Here is a 26,244-nt window from a genome sequence, read left to right on the forward strand (position 1 = left end):
ACAATCTTTCTTCATATGACATTTTTGATAGTGTTGGGGCCATCTTCGTAGTTGCTCTCTGGATTCTCTCAATTTTCCTTATATTCTTTTTAGTACTGTTTCTCGTCTCTGTTTTTAATCCAACGATTATAATCCATGTCCAACACTATTTGGTGGTAGTGGACCCCTTAATTTTGTCTCTGCAATTCCCATTATATCTGGTGTTTCTTCTGACAGGCAATCGTTTAGTTCACTTAATCCTTAGATCATTCCTTCTATGTTAGTATAAGCCACTTTTAATTTTTTTTCTTTTGCACCTTGTTTTCTGTTCCTTTCGTTTCACTTACCCGAGCATACCATTTTCTCAGCCTCATGTCTAAGATTCTCTCATAGAACTCCTTGCTTTTGGCCTCCATTCTTTTCACATTTTTTTTCTTTAGCTTCATCTCTTAGTGTCTTCTGTCTTTCTCTTTCCTCAACATTCATTTCTCTTTTTATCCATATATTGCTGTAGTGTTCACTCTTTGCTAACTTTCTGATTTTGCTATTATGTCTTTTAATTACCATTTGTAACCTTCATTTTATCTTTAGAGGTTGATTTCTTTCTTTTGAATATTGTCCCATTCTATATACTTCTGTTTCCTTTTCTACTTCTTGGTCTCCGACTTGTACTTCTTTTAGAATTATTTTTGCTATTTATTTTTCTGCTTTTTCCCTCATGTGCCTAACCATGCCATGTTTTTCCTTTAGTCCATATACAACAATATACTTTTATCCACTGTATCTCTAACCCAATTTGCTTTCTCTTTGATTATATTAATAATTGTGTCCGAAATTCTCTTCCATTTGTTGTTGTACTATTTCTTTAAAAGCTATCTCTTCATTTTCTGTTTTCATTCCATTTCTTAATCTTCTGCAAATTTTCCTCTCCTAAATTTTCTTCAATTCTTTCAGACATTGCCTGTATTTTGTAATTTACCTATTTTTCTAAATCTCACTATTGGTGGTATCTTTGTTTTTCATCCTTTCATTTTCACATTTAACCTCAATTAGTTCTTTTTTTAATTCACTTAGTTCATTATTTATTTCAGCATTCTTTTTCTTTAAATCACACACCTCTTTGTTTACTTTGAAGTAGTCCTTTCTTAAATTCATAATCTCTTTCTTTAGTTCCATGAATTCTCTCTTCCATGAGTTTCTATTAAAACTCATCTCCCTTTCCATGTCTATGATTCGACTCAAATTTCTTCTTTTGTACTTACCAAATCCAGAAAAAGGATTGTCAGTACTTAGCCTCAGCAGTCCCCCTGGTGTTTCAAGGCCTCTGTTTACATTAAGTTTTGGTATAACGCCTCCAGAGGGCTCTGCTTTCATGCCTTTCATAATTCTGTAAATGGCCAACAGATCACCTCTTTCTCTTGTTCCACGGTTGGCAGTTCCAGTTTAGACAATCTTTGCTCATATGTCAGTTTTGAAAGTGTTGGGGCCATCTTTGTCGTTGCTTTTTGGATTCTTTCTATTTTCCTTATATTCTTTTTTGTACTGGGTGTCCATAGTGTCGCTGCATACTCCAATCTTGGTCTTATCAGTGTGACTAGTATTTTCTTTACCATTTCCTCATCCAATTAATTAAAAGCCACCTTTATTGAGCTTAACAAATTATAGGTTTCTCCGACTTTTGTTTATCTGCTTGTCTGGGGGACATGTCTTTGGTGATGATTACTCGTAGGTCCTTTTAGGAACCAACTTTCTTTAATTGTCCTGATATTCTTTTTTTTACTTTTTCCAAATTCCATTATATTTCTTAATGTTGAAGTCCACTTCCCACTTCTGACTCCATTCCCAGACCTTGTTCAGATCTCTCTGTAGCAATACATAATATTTTTCCGTACTCACTTTCTTTAATAGTTTTGCGTAATCTGCAAAGAAGTTCATGTAACATTCTACACCTTTATCCATGTCATTTACATATATAGCAAACATTATCGGAGCCAGTACTGAACCCTGTGGGACTCCACTTATCATTTCTTCCCAAGTAGAGTTTTTATCTCTGAGCACCACTCTCATTTTTCTTCCATGCAAGAAATCTTCCATCCATTTCAATAGTTTTCCTTGTATACCTCCTGTTGTTTCGAGTTTTCTTAATAATTTTTTGTGTGGTACTTTATCAAATGCCTTTTGTAAGTCCAGGAAAGCACAGTCTGCCCATCCGTCCCTTTCTTGCATTATATCTATTAACCTTGAATAGAAACAGATCAAATTTGTGGCACATGACCTTCCCTGTCTAAATCTGAATTGTCTTGGATTTAGTATATTGTTCTCCTCCAGATGTTTAGTCCATCTACTTTTGATAACTTTCTCACAAATTTTGGCTATTGTACTTGTAAGGGAGACTGGTCTATAGTTTGTTGGGTCTTCCTTGTGTGTGTATATTTACCTAGTTGTATTATATGGGAAGGGGAGCTTTGCTCGTGGTGACCCGTCTTTGTATCTTGGAACATCTAGTTTGTTCTTAAATTCTTGTATGATGTTTGAAGACACTATTGTTTCACCTAATTTGTTCCAGACATCCACCACTCTGTGTGGGAATTTTTTTTTTTCCCAGATCTCTTGTATGACTTCCCTTTTTGATTTTCTTTTCATGTCTCCCTTTTTTTTTTTTTTTTTATCCCACTTTAATAGGTCTTCTCTGTCAAGGACTTCCATACCTTTCATGATTCTGTAAATGGCCAATAGATCACCTATATGATAGGAGAGTGATATATGAGCTAATTACTTACAGTGCATTACCGCAGGCTTCCTGCCCACAGGGTCCAACATATCCTACATCACCTCTTTTTCTTCTTTGTTCCAGGGTTGGTAGTTCCAGTTTAGACAATTTTTGTTCGGATGTCAATTTTGAAAGTGTTACTGCCATCTTTGTCATTGCTCTTTGGATTCTTTCTATTTTCCTTATATTCTTTTTTGTACTGGGTGTCCATAGTGTCGCTGCATACTCCAATCTTGGTCTTATCAGTGTGACTAGTATTTTCTTTACCATTACCTCATCCAAGTAATTAAAAGCCACTTTTATTGATCTTAGTAAATTGTAGGTTTCTCCGACTATTTTGTTTATCTGCTTGTCTGGGGACATGTCTTTGGTGATGATTACTCCTAGGTCCTTTTTGGAACCAACTTTCTTTACTTCCTTTGCACTGATTTTATATTGTCCTGATATTCTTTTTTTACTTTTTCCAAATTCCATTATACTACATTTCTTAATGTTGAAGTCCACTTCCCACTTCTGACTCCATTCCCAGACCTTGTCCAGATCTCTCTGTAGTGATTCACAATCTTTTTCCATACTTACTTTCTTTAGTAGTTTTGTGTCATCTGCAAAGAAGTTCATGTAACATTCTACACCTTCATCCATGTCATTTACATATATAGCAAACATTATCGGAGCCAGTACTGAACCCTGTGGGACTCCATTTATCATTTCTTCCCAAGTAGAATTTTTATTTCTGAGCACCACTCTCATTTTTACCCCATGCTAGAAATCTTCCACCCATTTAATAGTTTTCCATGGATACTTCCTATTGTGTGTGTGTGTATTTATGGGTATATGTATGTATGTATTGTATTTATGTGGAAGGGGCACTGATTCAAAGCTCACACCCACATCATAGATTAATAAAACACATTCAAACACCTCCCCTCCCCTTCTCAGTATTATGGGGATAGTTGCCCCTCTCTTCTGCCACACTGTTTGGGTCAAAAGCAATGTAGGTGAGTATAGCCCTTCCATAGCAAGACCTGACAGCTCTAGCTAGTTTATCCCCAACACTTCACCATATGGTGATTCCTCTCCTCATTCATTCAAAGTTATGAAACATGAGAAGAACATCCCTTTGAGTCACATCATCCTCTCATTGATTTACAATTTATGTCTTTTGTACTTTTTGTCCCCTGCTCGAGAGACATACCACTTGCATCCAAAGCTCCCTTTACCCCATCTATCCATTTCATTCAGTCTTTTTCTCAAGCTCATTCCACCCACTTCTGATTTCCATACTTTGTTTGCCAATCTTTTTTCATTCATTCTATCGATATGCCCAGACCACATAAACTCTCTCTGTTCTATCCTGTCCAAAGGGTGTTAAAGTAATTTTAACTCAAGTAAAGATTGAATGACATTATTTAATTTATTATTATTAAGATATTTTCAATTACTTTTTCATTTTCTATGAAAAATATGACAACTTTGATGTTGAATTATTCATTGTCACCCAAACTTTGCTCCAGGTGTGCAGTTATTTTAAGATATGCCTATATCTATTATAACTGACTGATTTTGTGGACAAATTACATAGTGTCATTGATTGATGACACCTGCATGAACAGTTACAGAGGAGAGTGGGTGGTATAATTGAGCTTGAGTTACATATTGCACTGTATCTGCCTTACACTTTAGTACATACATACATACACCAAGGGATTTTTCCCCCTTACAAGGGAGGTAGCCAAAGTCAAAGGCTTAAGTTCACTCCCACCTATTTCATCCCCACATACTCCACTCCCATCCACTACCCCTTCTTTCCTCCCTCTTGTCTTTGCTCCTCCTGGATGACGGGTCATCCCTGCATCTTGCCCACTGCCCTGGGTCAGAAGCAATGCAACAAGACATAGCACATCTACAGCAAGGTGGCTTCATTTAATTGGCAACCCCCTCCCAATGTGTCTCCACATTACACTTTAGTACATGTTAAATAACTTTCATTTAATTACATTTTCTCCTGTTGTTACCTGCAGTGCCTTTATGTGCGGGAAGTCCCAGCCCCAGAGGCCTGAGGTGGAGGGAACCACAGCACGATTGATATTACGCAAGGCAGTGGCAGCAGTGTGTGCACATGCAGGCTACACAGACACGACAGAAAGTGTACTTAAAGTTTTGACAGACCTTACACACGAGTTCCTGCAGAAGTTGACTGGTATGCTGAGAGCCAACACTGACACCCTTCAGTTGACTGATAATTGTCCCTTTCAGGCAAGTCATGAACTACATTACTGTATTTTCTCGGTTGCGGCATACAGTTCTGAAGTTATTCTAGTAATACCATTGAATGGCTATTTAACTTGCATTCATTATAGTTTCACTTGAAAATGTATAACTTCTAGTTACATTTTTTATGAGAGTGTGTTTGTGTACATGCGTATGGTTTGGAGACGCATTCTTGACATATTAAAGAATTTATTTTGATGTTGGTTGAGCTTAGAATGACATTTTTGACAGATGTGGGATGGGTGGAAAATTGGGTGTATGGCTTGATTGGGCCACCCCTCTAATAAGGGGGAAGGGCATTTTGTGGTATATGTATGTATATGTGTAATTAACTATAAGATAGTGCTGCTGAATTGTTGGTAACAGTTGCTCAGAAAACAGACAGGAATATCTACCTCTATATCAAGGACTCTTTCCCCTTTACCAGGGAGGTAGCCAAAGTCAAAAAGCATATATCCACTCCCATCCACCACACTTTTCTCCCTCTCATCTTAGCTCCTCATGAATGATGGATCATTCCTGTATCCTACCCACTGCCCTGGGTCAAAAGCAATGCAGCAAGACACAGCACATCTATAGCAAGGCCACTTCACTTCATTGGTGCCTACCACCCGGGTTTCTGTCCCCTCCCAGACCCTCTTATGCCTTGACTTCTTGTAGGAATTTATGCCTTAGGGCTACAGAGATCAGGATGCCTAGTCCTATCCTCTGTCCCTTTTTAGTTGTCTTTTATGCCCCGAGTGGGAAAACTTAGTGGCAATATATTTTCCTCCCCTACTATAGGAGTAGGAGAAAATTGAATTGTGTATTCAGAGAACTGGTACAGGATAGTATTAAGAGTGGGGGGACAACATAATGGAGGGACAGTTGCAGTACAATAAAGTAGCATAATTTCTCTACGAGTAGATATTTCCTCTTACATAGAGTGATGTGTGGCTTTGGTCTGTAGGGGCACCCTATATAGACCCTAAAGTTACAGCTGTATATTCCTGAGCAGATTTTTGCCATACAGTAACCTGCAGCCAATACCTGAGACAGGGAATATTGAATAGTGATAAGAATTGTAGAATTGAAATTGTAGTGAAAAATGACAAAATCCCTTTATCTGTTATGAAGATCATTATCATCAGCGGCGTGTTGTATCATGGGGGTTACATTGCTTCCCTTATTCATCAACACCATTCTCTGTGGTTTTCCATAGCAAGCCTCTGTGTAGCTACCCCTCCCATTTCAAACAGCATTTGAAAGGATGAGTTGACTTGTTCCAGCCATGATATCTGTGGCCATTCTCTTTGTCTCATCACTGAGTGGCTTATGGACTTGGGTGGCCATGTAGGCCACAGGCCTTGTGCATGAGATTAGGGGCAGCATATTAATTGATTGATTGGGCTCAAGTGGATTGACGGATTGATCCCCATTGTCTCCAGTGAAAATTGTTTCTTGTGGAGATAACCCTGTGAGTGGGATCAGCATCAGGGAAGTTTGGCATGGGCCCATATAGCTGGAGTTGATGTTATAAATTATGTTGGTAAAAGCTTTGACTGAGTCTCACAGAGCAGTTGCTAATTTGATAGTCATACCAGTGATACCTTATTATTCTCCAAATGCACTTGGTGCCAAAGACATTAAGACATCTCTTGAAGTCAGTATTCAGTTTCCATATCTGACAAGGACCAAAGGTGACTTGAAGATTTGGATCTTAGCCTTTTTGTACAAATATCATACATACATGCATATACCAAGGCTTTTTCCCCCTTACAAGGGAGGTAGCCAAAAAGGAAAAGGCATAAAATCATTCCCACCATTCCATCCCTGAATACACTCCACACCCCTCCACCCTCCCTCTTATCTTAGCACCTCCTGGATGACGGGTCATCCCTGCACCTTGTCCACTGCCCTGTGTTAGAAGCAGTGTCGCAAGACAGCACATCCACAGCAAGGCCACTTCATTAAATCGGCGACCCCCCCTCTCTGTCCCCCCATTGCATAAAAGAAGAAGACGGGGAGAAATCCCTCTGGGCCGTGTCAAATTTTGCTCACACATACTACCTCACCCCCCATCCCCCCACCCATTCCACCTCATGCATCACAACATCATCCATATACAACCATTCTCCATTCACCCGTCTTCTGTCCTCTCCCGTCCTTCCTCAACAGACATTCCCCTCTTCCCCAAAGCCCCCTTCACCCCATCCATCCACCTCATCCTAGGACGTCCCCTCGTGTTCCCTCCACATCTGCCTTCCATACCTCTTTTACTAGTCTTTCTTCACTCATTCTTTCCATGTGTCCAAACTATCCTAATATTCTTTCATCAACCCTATCTCCCAACTCCCTTTCCACCCCTGTTCTCCTCCTCACCTCCTCATTTCTCACTCTATCTAGCCTAGTAACCCCCATCATACTTCTCAGACACCTCATCTCAAACACATTCAAACTCCTTCTCTCTTCCTCTCTTATGTTCCATGTTTCTGCCCCATACAGTGCTGTTGGCACAATCACTCCTTCAACAGTCTCCTCTTAGCATCCATTCCCAAATGTCTATTCCTCATTACACTATTTAATCCACCAAGGCATTTACTTGCTTCTCTCAATCTACATTCTATTCCTGCCACATTTGCACCCAAGTATCTAAAACTATCCACTTCCTCCAGTCGCTCTCCCTTAATGCTCACTTCCAGTCTACTGCCACTTTCACCCCTTGTACATCTCATCACCTTACTTTTACCCACATATATCTTTAGCTTTCTTCTATCACATACTCTCCCAAACTCTGCCACCAACTTCCTCAATCCCTCCTCCGATCCTGCCACAAGCGCAGTGTCGTCCACAAACAACAGCTGGCTCACCTCCCACTTTTCTCCATTTTCTTTAACCATCTCCAATCCCTGACCCACTACCCTTGCATTTACCTCTCGCACTACCCCATCCATGTATAAGTTGAACAGCCAGGGTGACATAACGCATCCTTGACGAAGTCCCACCTTTACCTCGAACCACTCACTCTCTCCATTTCTAATCCTGTCACAAGCTCTACTACTCTCATAAAAACTCTTGACAGGTCCCAGAAGCTTTCCTCCTATCCCGTATATCTGCATAACCTCCCACAGTGCCTTCCTGTCTACCCTATCGTAAGCCTTTTCCAGATCCATAAAAGCCCAAAAAACATCCTTCCCCTTTCCTATAGCTTTCTCACATATCTGTCTTACCACTAAGATCTGATCTACACAACCTCTACCTGTCCTAAATCCACACTGTTCCTCACCAATTACTCCCTCTGTTCCTCTCCTAATACTCTCAATCAAGATCCTCCCATAAGCCTTCCCAACTACACTTAACAAGCTAATCCCTCTGAAACTACTACATTCACACTTGTCCCCTTTTCCCTTGTAAAGAGGAAATATACAGGCACTCCTCTAGTCCTCCGGCACTCTACCCTCTCTCCAGCAAACATTAAATAACCTCACCAACCAGTCCACCATCACTGTACCTCCCTTTTTCAGACATTCTGCATGGCATCCATCCAGACCAGGTGCCTTACCTGCTTTCATCATCTTAACAACTGCCTTCACTTCATCCTTCCTTATTTCTCCTCCATTTTCCTCACTCATCACGGTCATTTTCTTAGCATTTCCCACTCCAGCTATCTTTCCTACCCTATCCTCCTTCACTTTTAGGAACTCCCTAAAATATTCTGCCCATCTTCCCCTTACTGCCTTCTCTTCCATTATCATCTCTCCATCTGCACCTTTTACCTTTTCTTCTCTACTTGATTCGCCTCCTCTTCTTCTCTTGATTTCTTTCCAAAACATCTTTTTATTACTTTCAAAATTTTCTGTCAAACTCTTACCCCATTTCACATCTGCTCTCCTCTTTGCCTCCTTTACCTTTTGCTTTACTTCTCTTTTCTTTTCTTTGTACCTCTCATATGACTCCCTCGTCCTATTTTGTAACCAGTCTGTCAAAGCTCGCTTCTTCTCTTCTACAACCTTCTTCATTTCCTCATCCCACCATTCACTACCCTTCCTTCTATTTCCTCCTGTCCTTCTTGTTCCACACACCATCCTTGCACACTTAATGACTCCCCCCTTGAACCATCCCCATTCCTCCTCCACACCTAGCTCTTCTCTATCCTTCACTCCTCCTTCATCTTCTTTTCGTACTCCTTCTCCTTTTCCTTTTCATTCAAAGAGTTCACTCTAAGAACCTCCCTACCTTTTGTCCCTTTCCTCTTTTTCCATCTATCCTCCACTCTCAATATACCTTCCACCAAAAAATGATCTGATATTCCCCCACCCTCTCCCCTTAGCACATGTACATCCTTAACTCTTCCTATCATAATCCTATTTACCACTACATAATCCATTAACGCTCTATCTACCACCCTCTCCTATGTGTACTTATGCTTGACTTTCTTCCGAAACACTGAATTTGCTATCATCACCTCTCTTTCTAGACACATATCAGTGCCATATATTCTGGTTAAGTGAGTTCATAATAGTTAGTCATGTCAGTCTTTTTAAGGATTTACTGATATGGCCAACCAATGTTACACATGATATTCCAAAGCTTGTGAAGCTTTACAAGACCTTAGTGTCTTTGCTTTATATATGGATAGGCTGAACTGAGTCATCCACTAAATCTCTGAGTGCCTGAACTTTAACAATAATAAGCAGAGAGCATTCTTAGCTTCTATGAGTGGTATTCACCTTCTACTGTAGCATACAGTACTTCAAATCCTGATCACCATTTAAGTACTATAAGGTCTTTATGATCTTTGTTGTTATTAGTTATCCTACAGTGTGGGAGACTGGGGGCCTTCTACAAAAGAGACCAGGGGTAATGGATTGATTGATCTCAGTGTCAGTGGGTGATTTATTGAGAAAAATGATCACAGTAGCTAGGATGCCAATCTCCCCTTCTCTCGTATTTTCAATTCTATGGAATTCATTTTATCCTTTCACCATGCACTCCACCATTACTCATTCATGTTACTCTCTTCCTTGCAGGATGTTGTTGAGCAGACTCTGCACAACATGGGTCTTGGTAGTATGCGCGATCTACATGCTATGTACCGAGACCGAGTGGTTGGTTATCACAACCGTGTAAAACAGGAAGGCCTCATTATGTACCAGCAGTACCTCAGCCTCACTCAAGCCAAGGAATCCAATGTTCCTACCCCTGGGTCAGTTACTTTCCCTTTGTAGGTGTTTATTGTTTTGAAAGATGATAGCTGGATGAAAAGTGTGGCAAATGTGTTGGTAATGATAGTGTCATTGTTATCATAGTAATAATAGTGGTAGCAACAATGGTGGCAGTTGTGTTGTTGGTGGTGTTGAGAGTAATTGTGATAGTGTTGGTGACATGGTTACAGTGATAAGGTGATAGCAATGGTAATAATGGTAAACTGGTGTTGTTCCAATGGTGTTAAAAAGTGGTATGGTTAAGTTAATGATAGCTTTATATGGAGAAGTGAGTCAGTGTGCCTCCACCTTCAAGATTTTGTGCCTATTTCTTCTGTTTTATGTTTTATATGACACTTTTTTGTTGGAAAATCCAAATTATAATAAAAAAAATTAGTAAAGCATAAACTGTAGATATGATTTGCTTTGATTGTTAGATTAATTCTTTAGATACAGTTTTGTGTTTACATGGTACCTTGTTGCATATCTCTTATACATCCATATATCTATTCATACAGCAGAACTCAAAAGCTCTTTTGAATCTTACAGGAGGTCCCGCAGGGAGAGCAGTGGTGACTGGTGGGGGGAAGAAGGGAGCAATCAACTCAACACTGGTGTTGTTGGTGTGATGGGCATGCCAGGAATTGAGGAAGCATCAGTCTCTTCAATCAAGAGCTCATCAAGTTTAGACCCAGAACTCTCCCTTCATCCATTCTCTGTGTTGAGCCAGTAGGTTGGGCAGTTGTTTACAAGCCATTCCATGTCTTGATTTTGTATAATCATATGCATGACATCATGAGATTGTACTTATTATGTGCTGATTACCATCCTCCCCCTTTTTTCATCTGGTCACCTTGCATGTTGGACAACTTTCAATGTACTTTTACGTATGTATACAGAAAAGTACCGTAAGGTTATGACTTCATATTTTATGAAATGGTAAGTCTGCAAACAAAAATGTTGGGACTGAAATTTGAAGTGCATGAGCATGTGGTCGTTGATTTGTTAGTATCTGCATGGTGAATTGCACAATGACAAAAGAAGAATGTACACATATTTCTTCAGTAAATGAACATGCATATGCTAAATTTAAACACGAATTGACATTCGTGCTCACTGACATAGAGATTCTGTACACATAGTATACTCACATGCACATCAGCACTATAAAGCAAAGAGGTATAATGTAGCTGTAGTCAACTGTAGAGTATTTATCATACAACCAAGCAAGTGATTCTAAACCCCGAGCATTTAAAGCAAGAAGTTTATTCTTCATCTTTAGGTCACCCTTTCATATCCTCATTTTCTTTCATCACTCAGTTTATTCCTTCTGTTTGAGAGGCAGATTGACATCATTGAGATTAGTTCTCATGTACCTTGAAAGAATGAATATACTGTTACTGGAAATAGTTTGAAGATAAATTTGTGTTGCATTATACGGGAAGAGTTTTGAGTTTGGTAGAAACCAGCAAGATCAGAAAGTCATTAAAATGTTCTTAGGAAGACACCATCATAGAGGGCTTCAAGAAGTTAATGTAGTATTTGTTGTAATAAAAAGATCAGTAGCAAAAATTGCCGATGAAATCTTGGAGATGCAGAATAATAGATAAATAAACAAACAGACATTTTAAGAAAAGATTCAATGATTTACTTTCAGTTTGGCTAGGGAGCCTGTGTGCCTCGTGATCTCAATCAAATATTAACTCTAAATATACTTATGTAGGTGTGATACAATAAGCAAATATAGATGAGATTTAACTTGATTTGTCACAGTGAGAAAGTGATCAATCTCAGATCATTTCTGAATTAATACAGAACTGGATGATATTAGAAGCATCTGCCAGTCTTGAGAATGATTTCTGCACTTGAAAGCACAGTTTGACAAATGCCAATATCAGACAAGGAGAGAAGAGCATGTATGTAGACAGTTAACTTTCAAAAGATTCCTTAATATCTAGATAGCCCTCATATATGGTGGGATAAAGAATGAAACAAAAATGTATTCTTGATATACATATTGCAGACTCTTGAGTTACATCATATATCACTTAAAGTCATTGTACTTACTTTTGCCCTCCCTAAAAAAAAGTACACACACACACATATATATATATATATATATATATATAAATATATATATATATATATATATATATATATATATATATATATATATATACAAAACTGAATTGTAATCATTGTCAAATTTCATTAATCAGAAGTGTGATTTTGTATAACAAAAATGAAGGCCCAAGAGGTGCTCAAATTACTGGAGGCACTGGATGTGAGGAAAGCCATAAGGCCTGATGGAATCTAAAGTTAGATACTCAAAAAATGTTCGGAACAACTTGTGGACAAGACACATAAACTAAGAGAAGTGAAAGTGTCAAATGATTGGAAACTGGTGCACAAATTACTGGAGGCACTAGATGTGAGGAAAGCCATAAGGCCTGATGGAATCTAAAATTAGATACTCAAAAAATGTCAGGAACAACTTGTGGACAAGATATATAAACTAAGAGAAGTGAAAGTGTCAAATGATTGGAAATTGGATAATGTTGTGCCAGTATATGAAAGTAGTTCCAAAGATGTTTCTCAAAATTATGGACAATTGTCTGACCAATGGGATACCTAAAATGTGTACAAGAATCTGGAGAAAATCTGGGTGGAAAACTCATTTGACATAAGGAAAGGAAGATCATGTGTTTCCATTTTTTTATATTTTTCTTTTATTTATTTTTATTAATTTAAGAGTAACTGATATGCTCCAAGAGAGGGATGGGTGGATGGATTGTGTCTATGATCTAGATGAAACATTTGACAAGGTACCATAAAAGGAAATTATTATGGAAAATGGAATATATAGGCTACTTCCCTTAGAAGAAGGAGGAGGACTTGGGTATATAGGTAGAAACATATAGGAGGTCTTAAAGGGGATTTACTGGAATGGATTGGAGATTTTCTGAAGAACAAATTCATGAAGACAGTCATGAAAGCCAGGATGTTTGGATGGAGTGGTGTTACTATCGGAGTCCCACAAGGGTCTGTATTAGCATTAGTAATGTTCATGTCATATGTTAGTGACATTATGGGATGATTTGACCAGTTACTCTAACTTATTCACTAGTGATTAAAAAAATAATTAGGAGAGTAAGGAATATAGAGGATTGTAAGTTGCTACAAGAAAATTGGGAAAGGTTGGGTGGAATTAAGAGCAGGAAATGAATTGCAATATAAAAAGAAAATGGCAGTTGGTAGATGCAGGAATGACCCGTTATCAGTGAGGAGCTGAGATGGGAGGGGTGGAAAGGGGAGTGAAATGGGTGGGAATAGGTATGTGGCTCAGATTTAGCTACCTCTCTCATAAAGGGGAAAAAGCTCTTGGTATATAGATGGATAGATAGTGAAGAAATGCAAGATATTGGAATTGGGTGTAAGAATAGGGCATTACTAATCTGTAGAAAGATTTAATTACAAAGGGATTTACTTTAGACTGGAATGTGCTGCAGGAATGTGGTTTAGGGCATTGTTACTTGGGCATGAGGTTGGAGTGGAGGTGGGACAAGCCTGCTTGGCAGCTAGTTAGTTCTCAGTAAAGGTGCATCATACATACATATACCAAAGGCCTTTTTTTCCCCCCTTACACGTGGGGTAACCAAAAAGAAAAAGGGGATAGAAACCACTCCCACCCATTCAATCCCCTACATACTCCACTCCCCTCCACCCTCCTCTCTCCCTCTCATCTTGGCACCTCCTGGATGATGGGTCATCTCTGCATTCTGTCCACTGCCCTGGGTCAGGAGCAGTGTCGCAAGACACCACATCCACAGCAAGGCCACTTCATTAATTCTGCAACCCCCCCCCCCCTTCATCCCCTCATGCTGAAAAGATGGGGAGAAATTCCTTCAAGCTGCATCAATTTATTTCTCATACATACTCCCTCACCCCCCACCCACTAATTTAAATTCCCTGTTTTAAAAAGAACTCCATTAGATTTCATTGTCAGAGGGAGAGTTCATAATATTACACCTAAGAGTAAGACTGAATGGTTAGACATGTAGAAATGTTAGGAAAATTTTTGGGGGGACATTTCATGACTACATGAATGTCAGTACATTTATGTAATATGGTGCATCATATCACAAAGCAGACTAGAAAGATGTGGCTGCAAATCTTAATACTCAGATTATGGAACTAGGAACTTTTCTACACATAACACAGTAGTAAATCATTGGATCTCACCTATAGATAATGATAGTAGAAATAGTTAGATATTTTGGAGATGGCCATCATGCCTTTACTAAATATTAGGTTCCAAGAATAAAGTAATATAAGTTTTTCAGTTTGTTTCATTTATCATATTTTTCTAGTGAAATTTAATCACATATATTGCTAGCAATGGTTCTTGAGCCTCCTATAGATCTTTATGAGAAGAACACCAAACTATTCTTTGTGTTGTATCAATGTGGGACTTTTAAGTTATCAGCATATTGTAGTAGGAGTAGGGGAGCAATTGTCAATTGTCAGCTCCTCTTATGTGAAAAGGTGGATGAATTGGAGTTGCTCCTCCATTTGGAAGAGAGGATGTTGATAGGATTTGGAGAATGCAGCAGAGAGATGACTATAACATATACCATGTATGTAGGATCCCATCATTGTTCCCTTTAATGGCTGTATTCATTGTAAACACAGTCAATCCATACCATTGTTGTGGAAATGTGGAATGAGTACTTCAGAAAACGAACAAATTTGAGTGAAGATAGAGAAATTGAAATGTGGATGTTAAAGAGAGGTGGAAAGAGAAGCAGAGAGCTGAGTGGGCATACATTAGTGAAAAATAAATTAAAGTTGAAATAAGAGAAAGTAGTGGGACTGGATGATGCAAGTATGGAGCTGATTGAGATGGGGGTGGTGCTAAGACAGTGAGAAAAGGGTTATTAAGGATTGTAATGCATATTACAAAAGAGTGTCCAAGGATTGGAAAAAAAAAAAAACATGGTGTGAGCTGATAAGGGAGAAGGTAGCTGCTTGAATGTGAAAACAGGGAAATTTAATACTGTAAGTTCAATCATGCATATTTTGTACATACATATACCATCAGCTTTTTCCCCCTGACAAGGGTGGTAACCAAAATCAAAGGCATAAATCCACTTCGACCCATTTCATCCCCACCCACTCCACTCCCATTCACTACCCCATCCTCCCTCCCTCTTTTCATGGCTCCTCCTGTACATACATATAACTAAAGGCCTTTTTCCTCTTATAAGGGGGTAGCTACTACAAAGCAAACACCCTTCACCCATTCAAAAACTAATTTGATTGTCACTCCCAATTTAGCACCTTGTGGATGAAGGGTCATCCCTGTCTCTTGCCACACTGCTTAGTCAAATGCAATGCAGCAAGACACAGCACTTCCACAACAGAGCTTGACAGCCTGAGCTGGTTTACCCTCATTACTTCATTATATGACAAATCTCCCTTTGATCTCATTACTCTATAATTCACCTCCACTCCTCCATTCCCTGCAACATATGTCCCTAAATACTTAAAGGTTTCCACTTCCCACAGCCTCTCACCTTTTAGATTCACCTCCAACCCACCACTGCCATCACCCTTGTACATATCATCACTTTACTTTGGGCCACATGTACTTTCAGCTTTCTCCTTCCAAACTGCTTCAGTCTATTTTCAGACTCACTACAAGTGCAATGTCATCTGCAAACAAGTGGCTTATCTCCCACTTCCACTTGCCACCTCCAAACTCCTACCTAGCACCCTTGTATTTACCTCCCTCACCACCCTGTTCATATTAACCCCTTCCATACGGTGCCGCACACGTAGGCGTCATGGACTTGGATCTCGGTGGCAGCAGCCAATGCCAGCCGTACGACGTGTCGTAATAATACTCGCATCATAAAATATAGTCACCGCTTATATCGATCGTTCTCTCTTCACCCGTGAATTTTGATAACCATAGAAAATGCGATTACAAAAGAATTAGAAAGAATGTCATTATGGAGGGGCGACTACAATAAATATAATCAAGACGCCGATATGGCAGCCTCGCGAATACACTCGCTCCCCATGACGCCTACGTGTGCGGCCCCGTATGGAAGGGGTTAATGTTAAACAACCATGGTGACATGACAAGAACCTGGCACAGCTCCACCTTCACCTCGAACCATTCACACTCTCTATGAGGCTTATTGCAGGTGAATGAAAATATCAATTAAACAAATAATTGATTTGTGAGGGTTTGTTTACTTCAAAGCTAAGGTAGTCAGGCATTCTTGCAATGGAGGGGGTTCAGGATTTAATTTTTTCTCAAGTTCATCAGAATGACAGTCATGTATCTCGTGATAAACACCTGATTCTGCAAAGCCTGCTATGTATTCATAGCCAAAGAGCTGAAAGTTAAAGAAATGATTTAAGACAAGCATAAAAAAGTTAGCTTTGTTATATTTTCTCTATACCAAGGGCTTCTTACCCCCTGTGAGGGGGGTAGCCAAGTCAAAGGCACACACCAACTCCCACCCATTCTGGAGTAATGGGACTAGGTATCCTGCTCTCTGTAAAGTTATCCTATGAGGAGTCAGTTAGCTTCATAACTCTTACATTACTAGCTATCCAAGGATGGAGGACCCCATTGTTGAGTATGTGTAAGAATTTGATGGGTACTGCTTGTCTTTATAAAGTTTATACTGATCAAATGTACAATACTTTTCAAAGCATTTCATCATCTCCAACTTTTATATCAAGCCAAATATTCTTTAGTTGTGCAACTTCATCTAATAATTTCAGTGTAGGTAGACCAATTGTGTAGTGTCCAACCCATCAAGCTCCCTGCAATCATCATCCTTTCATGTCAGCATGTCATGTGTATGTATGGCAAGATACTCGTATATAGTATGTATGTAGGAGAGGGAGAAGGACTTCTTGTGTGGTGTTCCTCCTCTACTCAAAATTAAAATTCTGATGTTCTCTTCACGCTGGCCTCATCCAGCCTGGCCTGTTCTCTTGCATTGGTAAGTAGAATGGATATCTGTGCCTGTGCATGCCAAAGTATTTGTATCGCAAGAATGATGCACTGTTCTTTTCATTATACCCATTATGCAGTAATGTAACACTGTACTTTAACAAGTTATTGTATATGAAATAATTTTCGTGGAATTTTTGGATTTGTAGAATGTAGCCCACAGAATTCCATGTTAATGTTGTTATTGTAATCTGCAACTCGTTATGTATTATGAGAGACAGTTCCACATTACATGACTGGTTTTCATACTTCAACATTTGTTAAAGTCCAAATGAGAAGTAAAATTCCAAGGTCATTACTGAACCAGAGGTCACAAAGCAAGATCACTTTCACAATCTAAGATGTTCCTGCATTATCAAAATATTGTGCATAATCAATATGAATAATTTCTTGTCACAGGGTGGGTGGAGATGGTGAAGAAGCAGTGCAGACATCACCAGCTTCAACTCAGCAGTATCAGCTTTACCCACTCACTCCTAGATAGCACAGCACGGTCCTTCCCACTCACCCCAAGATAACACAGCAAAGCCCCTCCCAATCCTACAAAGAGGGTGCACCATAAGTTGTCCTTTTTGGTACAATAAAATCAAGGATTTGACAAACACTCTTTTTGCTGTGCAAAACAATTAATGTGAGTGGATGACCAATGTTAAAATTCATTGCTTGCTCAGGAGTAAAGGTCACTAGCAGTGATAATTTGTGACCAGAGGCATTTTCTGCCAGAATTCAGATTAGACATTCATTGGTTAGTATTGATACATAACTGTGCTGAATTGTGCACCATAAGTAACACATCATTGAGGGAAAATGTGTGAAGAGTATTGGCTCATGGTTAAGAGGGAGTGAAGGCAACAAATAGATTAGGGACAGACAGTTGTTTTAGAGTGGAGATGTGTGAAAGGCATATGTGCATGCATTTGTATATATGTGTACATATATGCATACATACACACACACACATACACTCAATTTACAGATGAATAAGCAAATTAATGTATAGGGATAGGATATGAACAAAGGAAATGCAGTTAAGTTTATATCAACAACTCTAAATGTATGGCAGCAAAGGTGCATGAAAGTATGTTCTTTTGTAATATTTCAGCACTGATAATCAGTGCTTCTATTGAGGACATTATTGCACTAAAGGGATGGAGTCATACAGATAGCTGAGTAGAAATTTGAGAAGGATAGCAGAAAGTATGATAATTTGGTTTAACGTCATAAGGAGGCTAGGATGATGCTCCTTACAGAGGACTTTATAGCATGGAATGTAATGAACCATGCCTTTAGTTCAACTCGCCAATGGCAGAGTTTGAATGGCCATCACCTCAACCTCCATTGCAAGTAGTGATGCCCTTACCTGCTCAGCCTGTGAGCAGAAAGTATAGATAATGGATATTTAAATTGATTAGCATTCATTGTGTGTAGCTAGTGCACTTGTATGTATGAGTTAGAGAAAATAGGAAGAGATAAATCCCTTTACTTCAAGTTAGTTTCATGTATTTAAGGAATAGGCTGTACAAACATACAAAGGTAATTCATTGGATTTTATTTCATAAAATTGAAAACTCTATATATGAAACCCACTTCTGTTACCCATAAACTTTTCTACCATCAACAATTGTTTCTTTAGCCACTCCTCTAATATTCTTTTCTACTTCTTCTTCTTGCCCTTGCCTTGCTTGCCTTGAGACTGAGATTCCTGTACTGGCTTGGGATTGGTCCTTGATTGAAGCTTGGGGATTCTCTCGGCACAAAACAGGTAAATATCTTCTCTATTTCTGTGGGAAGAAAGGAAAGGTGAATTAAAACAAACTGGGAGCAGAGAGAGGATGAGGCAGTGCAATAGTGACTCACCTTGGGTCAGACATACTTTGAAAAGAATGACAAAAAAATTTGCACCCCAGTAAAAACTTCCTTTATCCTATCCATCCTACTCATTCTTGGTCTTCCTTTCAAGTTCACTCCACCCTCATTTTCACTAGTCTAACCTCATTCATTATTCTTCAGCCTACTTCTTCCAACATCTCTGCCTCACCTCAAAATTTCCCACTATCCACTGTTATCTACCATACTTCTAAATCACTAGAATTGTGTTTTCCTTCCTACCACCCTAAACTTGACCAAACTATATAGTTTATCACTACATTGAGGGGATCAACAAAAAAACTGAGGAGGAAAGATAATGAGACGAGTCTATGAGTTGGTTACGTGTATTTCTCTATTCTTAATCTCTGAAGATTCTTACCCAAACTTCTGGTTGATAATTGCTCCTTCAGAATTCTTAATCTGCACCTTAACTCGACCCCAAAAAGGTGCTTCTCTGCTCTTCTCTCTTGGATAGAGTTTTCCTTCAGGATACACCTGTGAAGACAAATCTCATTACATTTGTCACAAACAACACGGTTTTAGGCCACTACACTCCACAAACACTCTTCTGACAAACCTCACACAAAGAATTTTAGATGGCATCAATTCAGATAGGCCCCACCAAAGAACACTTCTTATAACATTAGACATTAGTAAAGCTTTTGATGCTATCCCCCGCCACAACCTAACAAATAAAATATATAACACAGACATGCACAATAACACCAAAAGATGGCTGGCCAATTATCTGGCAGGTAGGAATGCTTACGTGTCATATTATGGCCAATCATCGCACATCAGAAACATTAAGAACGGAGTACCACAGGGCTCGGTTCTATCCCCCACACTATTTAATCTATACATGCATGACTTACCCACGCCAGACACCTCAGAAATACAAATCTCTTCCTACGCAGACGACATAACAATCACATGCACACATCGTAACACAGACAAAGCTGCAGAAATAATCCAGCCATACCTTGACACACTCAACACATGGTTCGTCACAGACTCAAAATAGTTCCAACCAAATCTACAGCAACACTTCTCACCAACTGGACAAAAGAACACAAATACATACCTCATCTCTACATCAACAACACTCTAATACCACACACAAACACACCGAAAATTCTTGGTGTAACATACGATACATCCATGTCTTTCAAACAACACATCACAAACATAAAAAACAAATGCACACCCAGACTTAACGCACTTAAGTCAATCACTGGAACAACATTTGGACAAAACAAAGAAACTAATATAACAATATACAAACAATGCATACGCTCAGTGTTGAATTATGCGAGTCCTGCATGGGCTCCTAATCTCAGTGAGACACACCACAACACCCTTCAAATCATACAAAATAAAGCCCTAAAAACAATTACAGGCTGCACAAATACAACACCTACAGACCATTTACACCATGAAACAAAAATCCTCAAAGTCAAGGACCACCTCGACACGAGAGGCACACAAACACTTGCCGCAGCCACCACAAACACATTACACCCGCTACACTACATAGCAGAACACCCACACACACCAATACACTACATAGCAGAACACCCACACACACCAAGAAACATTAAAACAACACCCAAAGACCTTTATCACGCACAGATACTCTCTTCTCTTCCTCCACAACCACCAAATACCAGCCTCTGGAAACATATTCATAATCATATCACTCACCGCTCCATTAACACACTGCTGCATGCCAGACCCCCTGATATCCACCCTTCTGAATCCTCTCTCCCACGAAAGGACAGAGTCCACCTGGCCAGACTGCGGTGCGGTCACCACCCAGCACTTCTAAGCTACCAGAAGAGGCTGGATGACCGCATTGTGAACAGCTGCCCAGGATGTAACACTTCACCCCATACCATACAACACATAATGGAAGACTGCATTATACACAATCATGCACGCAAACAACACAACATACGCTCTATAAAGGATTTGTGGGAAAACCCAGTTTCGGCTATGGCATTCCTTGGGGAGACGGGACTGCTCGGACAGACAGTCTAGGGAACGACAACAACAACAACTCTTAAGACAATTTCCCTTGATTGTCTAGGCTGACCTGACAGTAACCTTACATTTGTGATGTTACCACATGTGGAAGGAGGTATGAGGACTTATTCTGGTTTTCAATTTTTTTCATTTTGTTGCCAATGGGATATAATTGTAGTAGCACTTTGAGCTATTACCAGTATCTACAATAAGATTACAATTACCTGCAGTCCTGTAGTATTAAGTACGTCAAGAAGCTCCTTGCAGGTCGGTGCCCCTACAGCCTGTGTGAAGAAAAGGACTAATATAACACCAATATCACAAATGATAAAGGTACATTCACTCAAATTCAAACTGCAATCTAGATTACCAGTAAAATCTAGATGTCCTGATTATCCCAAAATATCTATTTCAATTTTGAGTGAAATGGATTTTCTGGATTACTTTGTATTCTTAGATGGATGCTTGCTGGACATGTTCATTACAGTGGAGCTTCTACAATATGTATGAAAGTACAGTAACATTAAATACAATAATATAAATAAACAAAAGTTAGTCAATTTGCATATTCTTACCTTATCTCTATTTATCCTTCTTCCTTCTGCTCTAGTCTTGTCTTTGTTGATGTATGCTGGATAAATGCAAACCCACCTGAAAAAGGTAAGTGTAATGATGTACTGTCCAGATACAAACATATCACTAAATAAATCAATCAATCTGTTGCCCCAATTCCCTCTTGCAGGTGACCTAGTTACCAGTTCAACCCATATGTCACCCAATGAAGAAATTTAGTGTTGCTGTCTGAATGGTGAGTATATTCTATGGATAAGGTACTCCTAGTCTTCATTTCTGATTTGATTTGTTTCACTGAACTGAATATCTAAAGAATAAATCTATTTGAAACAAACTGGTCTACAATCATTGTACAGTAAAGTTACTGTACTGAACTGTTGTAAAATCACTACACACATTGAAAATATAACCAATCTTTGTGGACATATATTTTTCCCTTTGAATTTGGTATGCTTTAGCCAAATCTACTGGACAATAACCCCAATTCCTCAACAGACTGATTGCTTTGTTATTGTATATTTGGTTTGTTGTAACAATGATTTCTACTAGATTACATATATACAATTTGATGGAAATGATTGTGTAAAGCAAATCAAATACAATAATTAAATAAATCATATACATAATAAGTCATATACTCTTGTGATGAATATTTAATCCATCCTCCAATAAACATACAACATATATTGAATTGAAAGGGATTACTGAAATTAAGTGACTTAATCTGACCAAAATAATTTCTATCAGGAGTGAAAATCATGTTCTATGAATATGAGGAGTATAGATGCACTTTCTTGGGCCACATCACAAAAATAATAGGGAAAGCTGGGCAGCTATCAAGCTGGACCCTAAGGCCTTTACACACAAGAAGTGAAGAGTGCATGATAACTATGGAAATCATCTTGAATATTCCTCCCAACTCTGGTCCCCAAACAAAATTTCAGAAATAACAGAGCTGGAAGGCCCACAGCCATCTACTGGGAAAGATTTGAAAGGTTACATCTGTACTCCCTACAGTGGCACGGAGAGAGGTACATCATTAACTACACCTAGATTTTAGAAAACTGGAGCCCTATTGTCAACATCACAGATAAAGACCTACCTAAAGAGAGGAAAGCTGTGTTATGTCAGGATAACCCTGGAACATCTCAGAGAATTAGGACCTTGACATACCACAGTTTCACCCTCAATGGAACATGATTCTTCAACTGCATCCCAGCAAATCTAGGGAACCTGAGTAATATATCACCAGGCATCTTCAAACACCACTTGGATGCATGGGTAGCTACAATTCCAGACCAACCATCCACACAAGGATATCAAAGCTCCAACTCCAACAGCTTGGAGGAAAGAAAGCTAGCTAGCCTCAATAGAGATCCATCTCGGCTGCATCAATAACAGACGGAATAATACTTCGAGAAAGCAAGCACTTTTGTCAGCTTTTTCATTTCTGCTTCTGAAAGATCTATTTCTACTAGGAAATGGTTACGGTACTCGTTAGGTTTGGTTTGAAACTATAGGATAATGAAGTTTCATGTCATATAAAAAACAACCAGATGTGGCCTGACAGATCTTTGTACATCCTGAAGGAAGGTGGAAACAAAACTCAAAGAGGAATTGGATGCTTACCATCTATATGTAAATTATTAATGTCAATTCTACTGTCACTGGCATAGAAACAGGTAAAAATAAAAAATGTAGCTGGTGTGCAGTTGACACATGACATTGGTCATTGCCAAGAATCAATATCTTATTTGTAATAATATTGATGTGTCCTAATACATCAAACTCTTATGGAATGGCCTTGTCCTTGCCTGCACACACGACTGGATGAAGAAAAACGGCAACTACTATGAAATAATACCAGGTCCAGGTAATCCTTTGATTTTTCCCAACCCTGTTAACCATATCCCTTCCAAAACCATTGTCAAAGCAATATATAAAATGGGGTACTTAATTAAAATACAACACCAGAAACACCAAAAAGTGTTCATCTAGTGCTTAAAAGAATATTCTCAACGTACCGTTCTGATCCTTCAGGAGCATTAGGATGGATAGGACGTCTCATAGTCGCCATATTGGATGTTTATGTTTTGTCAGCGAGATATTCACATACATTTTTACAAATTATTGGAAATTTAATATTGCAGTTATTTTTAGTATCAAGTTAAAGTAATATGATACAGAGATATTAAATTAATAAAATTAAAAGTTGATATTCACTCCTACACAATGGATGTTTATACAAGTATTTCTTTTTCACGTTTATATGTTTTGACGTATGAAATTTTAAGATTATAAGAAACATACAACGAATATTTCTTGTGATGTGATTGTATTTCTAGTATTCATAGATATACAATATTCAATTTCAATAATTTATGAAAACATAATACCTACCTTATGTCAACTAGACACGTAAACGGGTGTTAGATTTTTCAGGTAATTGAGATTAAAATTGTCAGCACATGGGTTTAAAATTCAGATTACTTATCTGGTGAATATTTCTGTGAATCTGAATATATTTTTGAAAAATAAAGAAAATCTTTTTTAAATTCCGGAGTGGGACAATTAAATGACTGGTTCATTGACACGAAAGGAGGCGGGGAGGTAGTGTCATTGCTGTATGTAAAGCCGTGTGAGAAAGTGCTATATGTGAAACTAGGTACTGTTATTGAAAATAGTGATTAACGAACATCCTTAGGCAAATATTATGTTGTATCTTTAGTGTATACGATTTGTCGCAACAAAATACTCGTCAAATGCGGACAGGAAAGTGTTTTGGATGTCAGGTATGTTGTCTGAATGTTTACAACCACTGAATGGTACATTTTATTGTTGTATGAATGAACTGCATGTCACGGAGCGAGGGTAATGGAGATATACATTGGGTTATTGTTTAGTATGTGCTCACTGATGACGTAATTAATTGAGGGGGCAAAGAAAAAGAGAATGAGGGAGAGAAAGGGTGATGCTTTTTCCATGTTCCAGTTCAGGTTTTTGTATAGGTATGTTTTCTGTTGTAGTGTTTATGATAAGTACAGTACCCATGATTATGTGATTGCTTAAGTCTTAAATATTGGTTTTATAATCGGGTAATTCGCAAGTACAGTACCTATGAAAAGTATGATAAATGATTGCTTAACTCTTAGATATTCATATTGGTTTTAATAATCGGGTAATTTGTTAAGTGCGAAAATATGTTTGAATACTTTTTAATAGATCACTTTTTATGAATAAATGCATGTTTAGTTATTAAGATTGCTAAAAAAATATGAATTCCTTTGTAAATTAAGAATAAGGAACATTTTACTCTAATGTTAATTTTGAAATCTTACCATTATCATGTCTGTCAGTACTATAAATTTGTCTATTTTTGTTATTGTTTGGGATGAGGGATAATTATTTTACAAAATAGATATATTTTTATAAACTTTTATGGATGAAATAAAAAGGTCTCTTCCATAATGTTTTTGTGACAAATAAGATTTGTTTTACTGTGTTTAGCAAAGGAAGGATGGGGAAGTAAATTCTTTTTTAACAGAATCTCCAGGATTCCTGGGCCATCTTCAGCAATTACTATAATTTCATACTAAATTTTAATGTGATAACTGGTAGTAGAAATGCTGGCTGGACCATTTTGGTCAACAGTAAGAATTGGATGCATATGAAGCAAATTTCTTGGCTTTCTGTGCAGGTTATGTTTCATTAAAATATGAAAGATAAGAGATAATTTACCAGGCATATATATATATATATATATTTGAGAAATGTCATAGTATGTGCCAAATATTTCTGGGTGATGCCTAGATATACTTACAATCCATATTTTTTATATATATAATTTTTGCATATTATAAGCAAATTGATTAATTTCAGATACTGAAATCTTAACCAGATACTATCCATAATAGTGAAACACTTGTTTCACAAGTGCATATATTGAACCCCACTTTGAGAATGGGATACATATTTCTTCAAAAATGGAAGAAAAACTGACCCCCTAAATTACAGACCTGTGAGCCTTACCTCTGTACCCTGCAAAGTCTTAGAAAAGCTAATTCGGAAAGACCTAGTGGAACACCTTGAATCCAACAACATCCTCAGTCAACACCAACATGGTTTTAGGGCGAGAAGATCGTGCCTTACCCAATTATTAGAATACCTAGAGGAGCTTGAGACTACCATCGATGGACGGGGAAGCGTGGACGTTGTATATTTAGATTGTAGGAAAGCCTTTGATACTGTTCCACACAAAAGACTTATTGCCAAACTACAAGTTCTAGGAATCAGAGGACAATTATGTAACTGGATTAGGGGCTTCTTACAAGATCGAAGACAGAGGGTGGTGGTCAAGGGAGAACTCAGCAGCTGGAGGCAAGTCTGGAGTGGAGTTCCGCAGGGAAGTGTCCTGGGACCTGTTCTTTTCCTAGTTTATGTGAATGACATCCTGGATAATTTGAGATCTAATGGAAAGCTTTTTGCAGACGATGCAAAGATATATAGGAAAATCAGGACATCAGATGATGCAATAATTC

At 38.4% G+C, this 26,244-nt stretch overlaps 3 protein-coding genes across 12 annotated transcripts in view; 2 read left to right on the plus strand and 1 right to left on the minus strand.

Annotated features, from left to right (window-relative positions):
• Positions 1 to 18,543, plus strand: part of Spt7 — a 56,043-nt gene extending 37,500 nt beyond the window's left edge. For 4 of the 7 annotated variants that reach the window (XM_076184013.1, XM_076184006.1, XM_076184011.1 and 1 more), the window contains 4 exons: positions 4,771 to 5,005; positions 10,030 to 10,205; positions 10,753 to 10,932; positions 17,639 to 18,543. In XM_076184013.1, the coding sequence (XP_076040128.1) occupies positions 4,771 to 5,005; positions 10,030 to 10,205; positions 10,753 to 10,932; positions 17,639 to 17,723 (676 nt within the window). In that variant the 3' untranslated portion in view covers positions 17,724 to 18,543. Of the gene's footprint in view, positions 1 to 4,770; positions 5,006 to 10,029; positions 10,206 to 10,752; positions 10,933 to 11,102; positions 11,250 to 17,206; positions 17,229 to 17,638 lie in introns of those variants that run through there. The other 3 variants (XM_076184009.1, XM_076184008.1, XM_076184010.1) reach the window with 3 other exon arrangements.
• A 230-nt stretch (positions 18,544 to 18,773) lies between these two features.
• Positions 18,774 to 23,862, minus strand: Srp19 (signal recognition particle 19). The gene is made up of 5 exons (XM_076184015.1): positions 23,731 to 23,862; positions 21,709 to 21,784; positions 21,358 to 21,417; positions 19,488 to 19,603; positions 18,774 to 19,020 (listed from the first exon to the last, which is right to left on the minus strand). The coding sequence occupies exons 1-5, from the start codon at positions 23,781 to 23,783 to the stop codon at positions 18,894 to 18,896; spliced, it is 432 nt and encodes a 143-aa protein (XP_076040130.1). The 5' UTR covers positions 23,784 to 23,862; the 3' UTR covers positions 18,774 to 18,893.
• A 174-nt stretch (positions 23,863 to 24,036) lies between these two features.
• The window catches only part of Pgant7 (N-acetylgalactosaminyltransferase 7), a 46,832-nt gene continuing 44,624 nt past the window's right edge, over positions 24,037 to 26,244 (plus strand). The window contains exon 1 of one of the 4 annotated variants that reach the window (XM_076183999.1): positions 24,037 to 24,148. Coding sequence is in view for 1 of the 4 variants with exons in the window: in XM_076183993.1 (XP_076040108.1) it covers positions 24,469 to 24,498 (30 nt within the window). In the remaining 3 variants the exon portion in view is untranslated. Of the gene's footprint in view, positions 24,149 to 24,260; positions 24,499 to 26,244 lie in introns of those variants that run through there. The other 3 variants (XM_076183994.1, XM_076183993.1, XM_076183998.1) reach the window with 3 other exon arrangements.

This window comes from Oratosquilla oratoria, chromosome 4 (assembly GCF_046742065.1).
Source record: "Oratosquilla oratoria isolate Oo_2021 chromosome 4, ASM4674206v1, whole genome shotgun sequence".
NCBI classification, from domain to species: Eukaryota; Metazoa; Arthropoda; class Malacostraca; order Stomatopoda; family Squillidae; genus Oratosquilla; species Oratosquilla oratoria.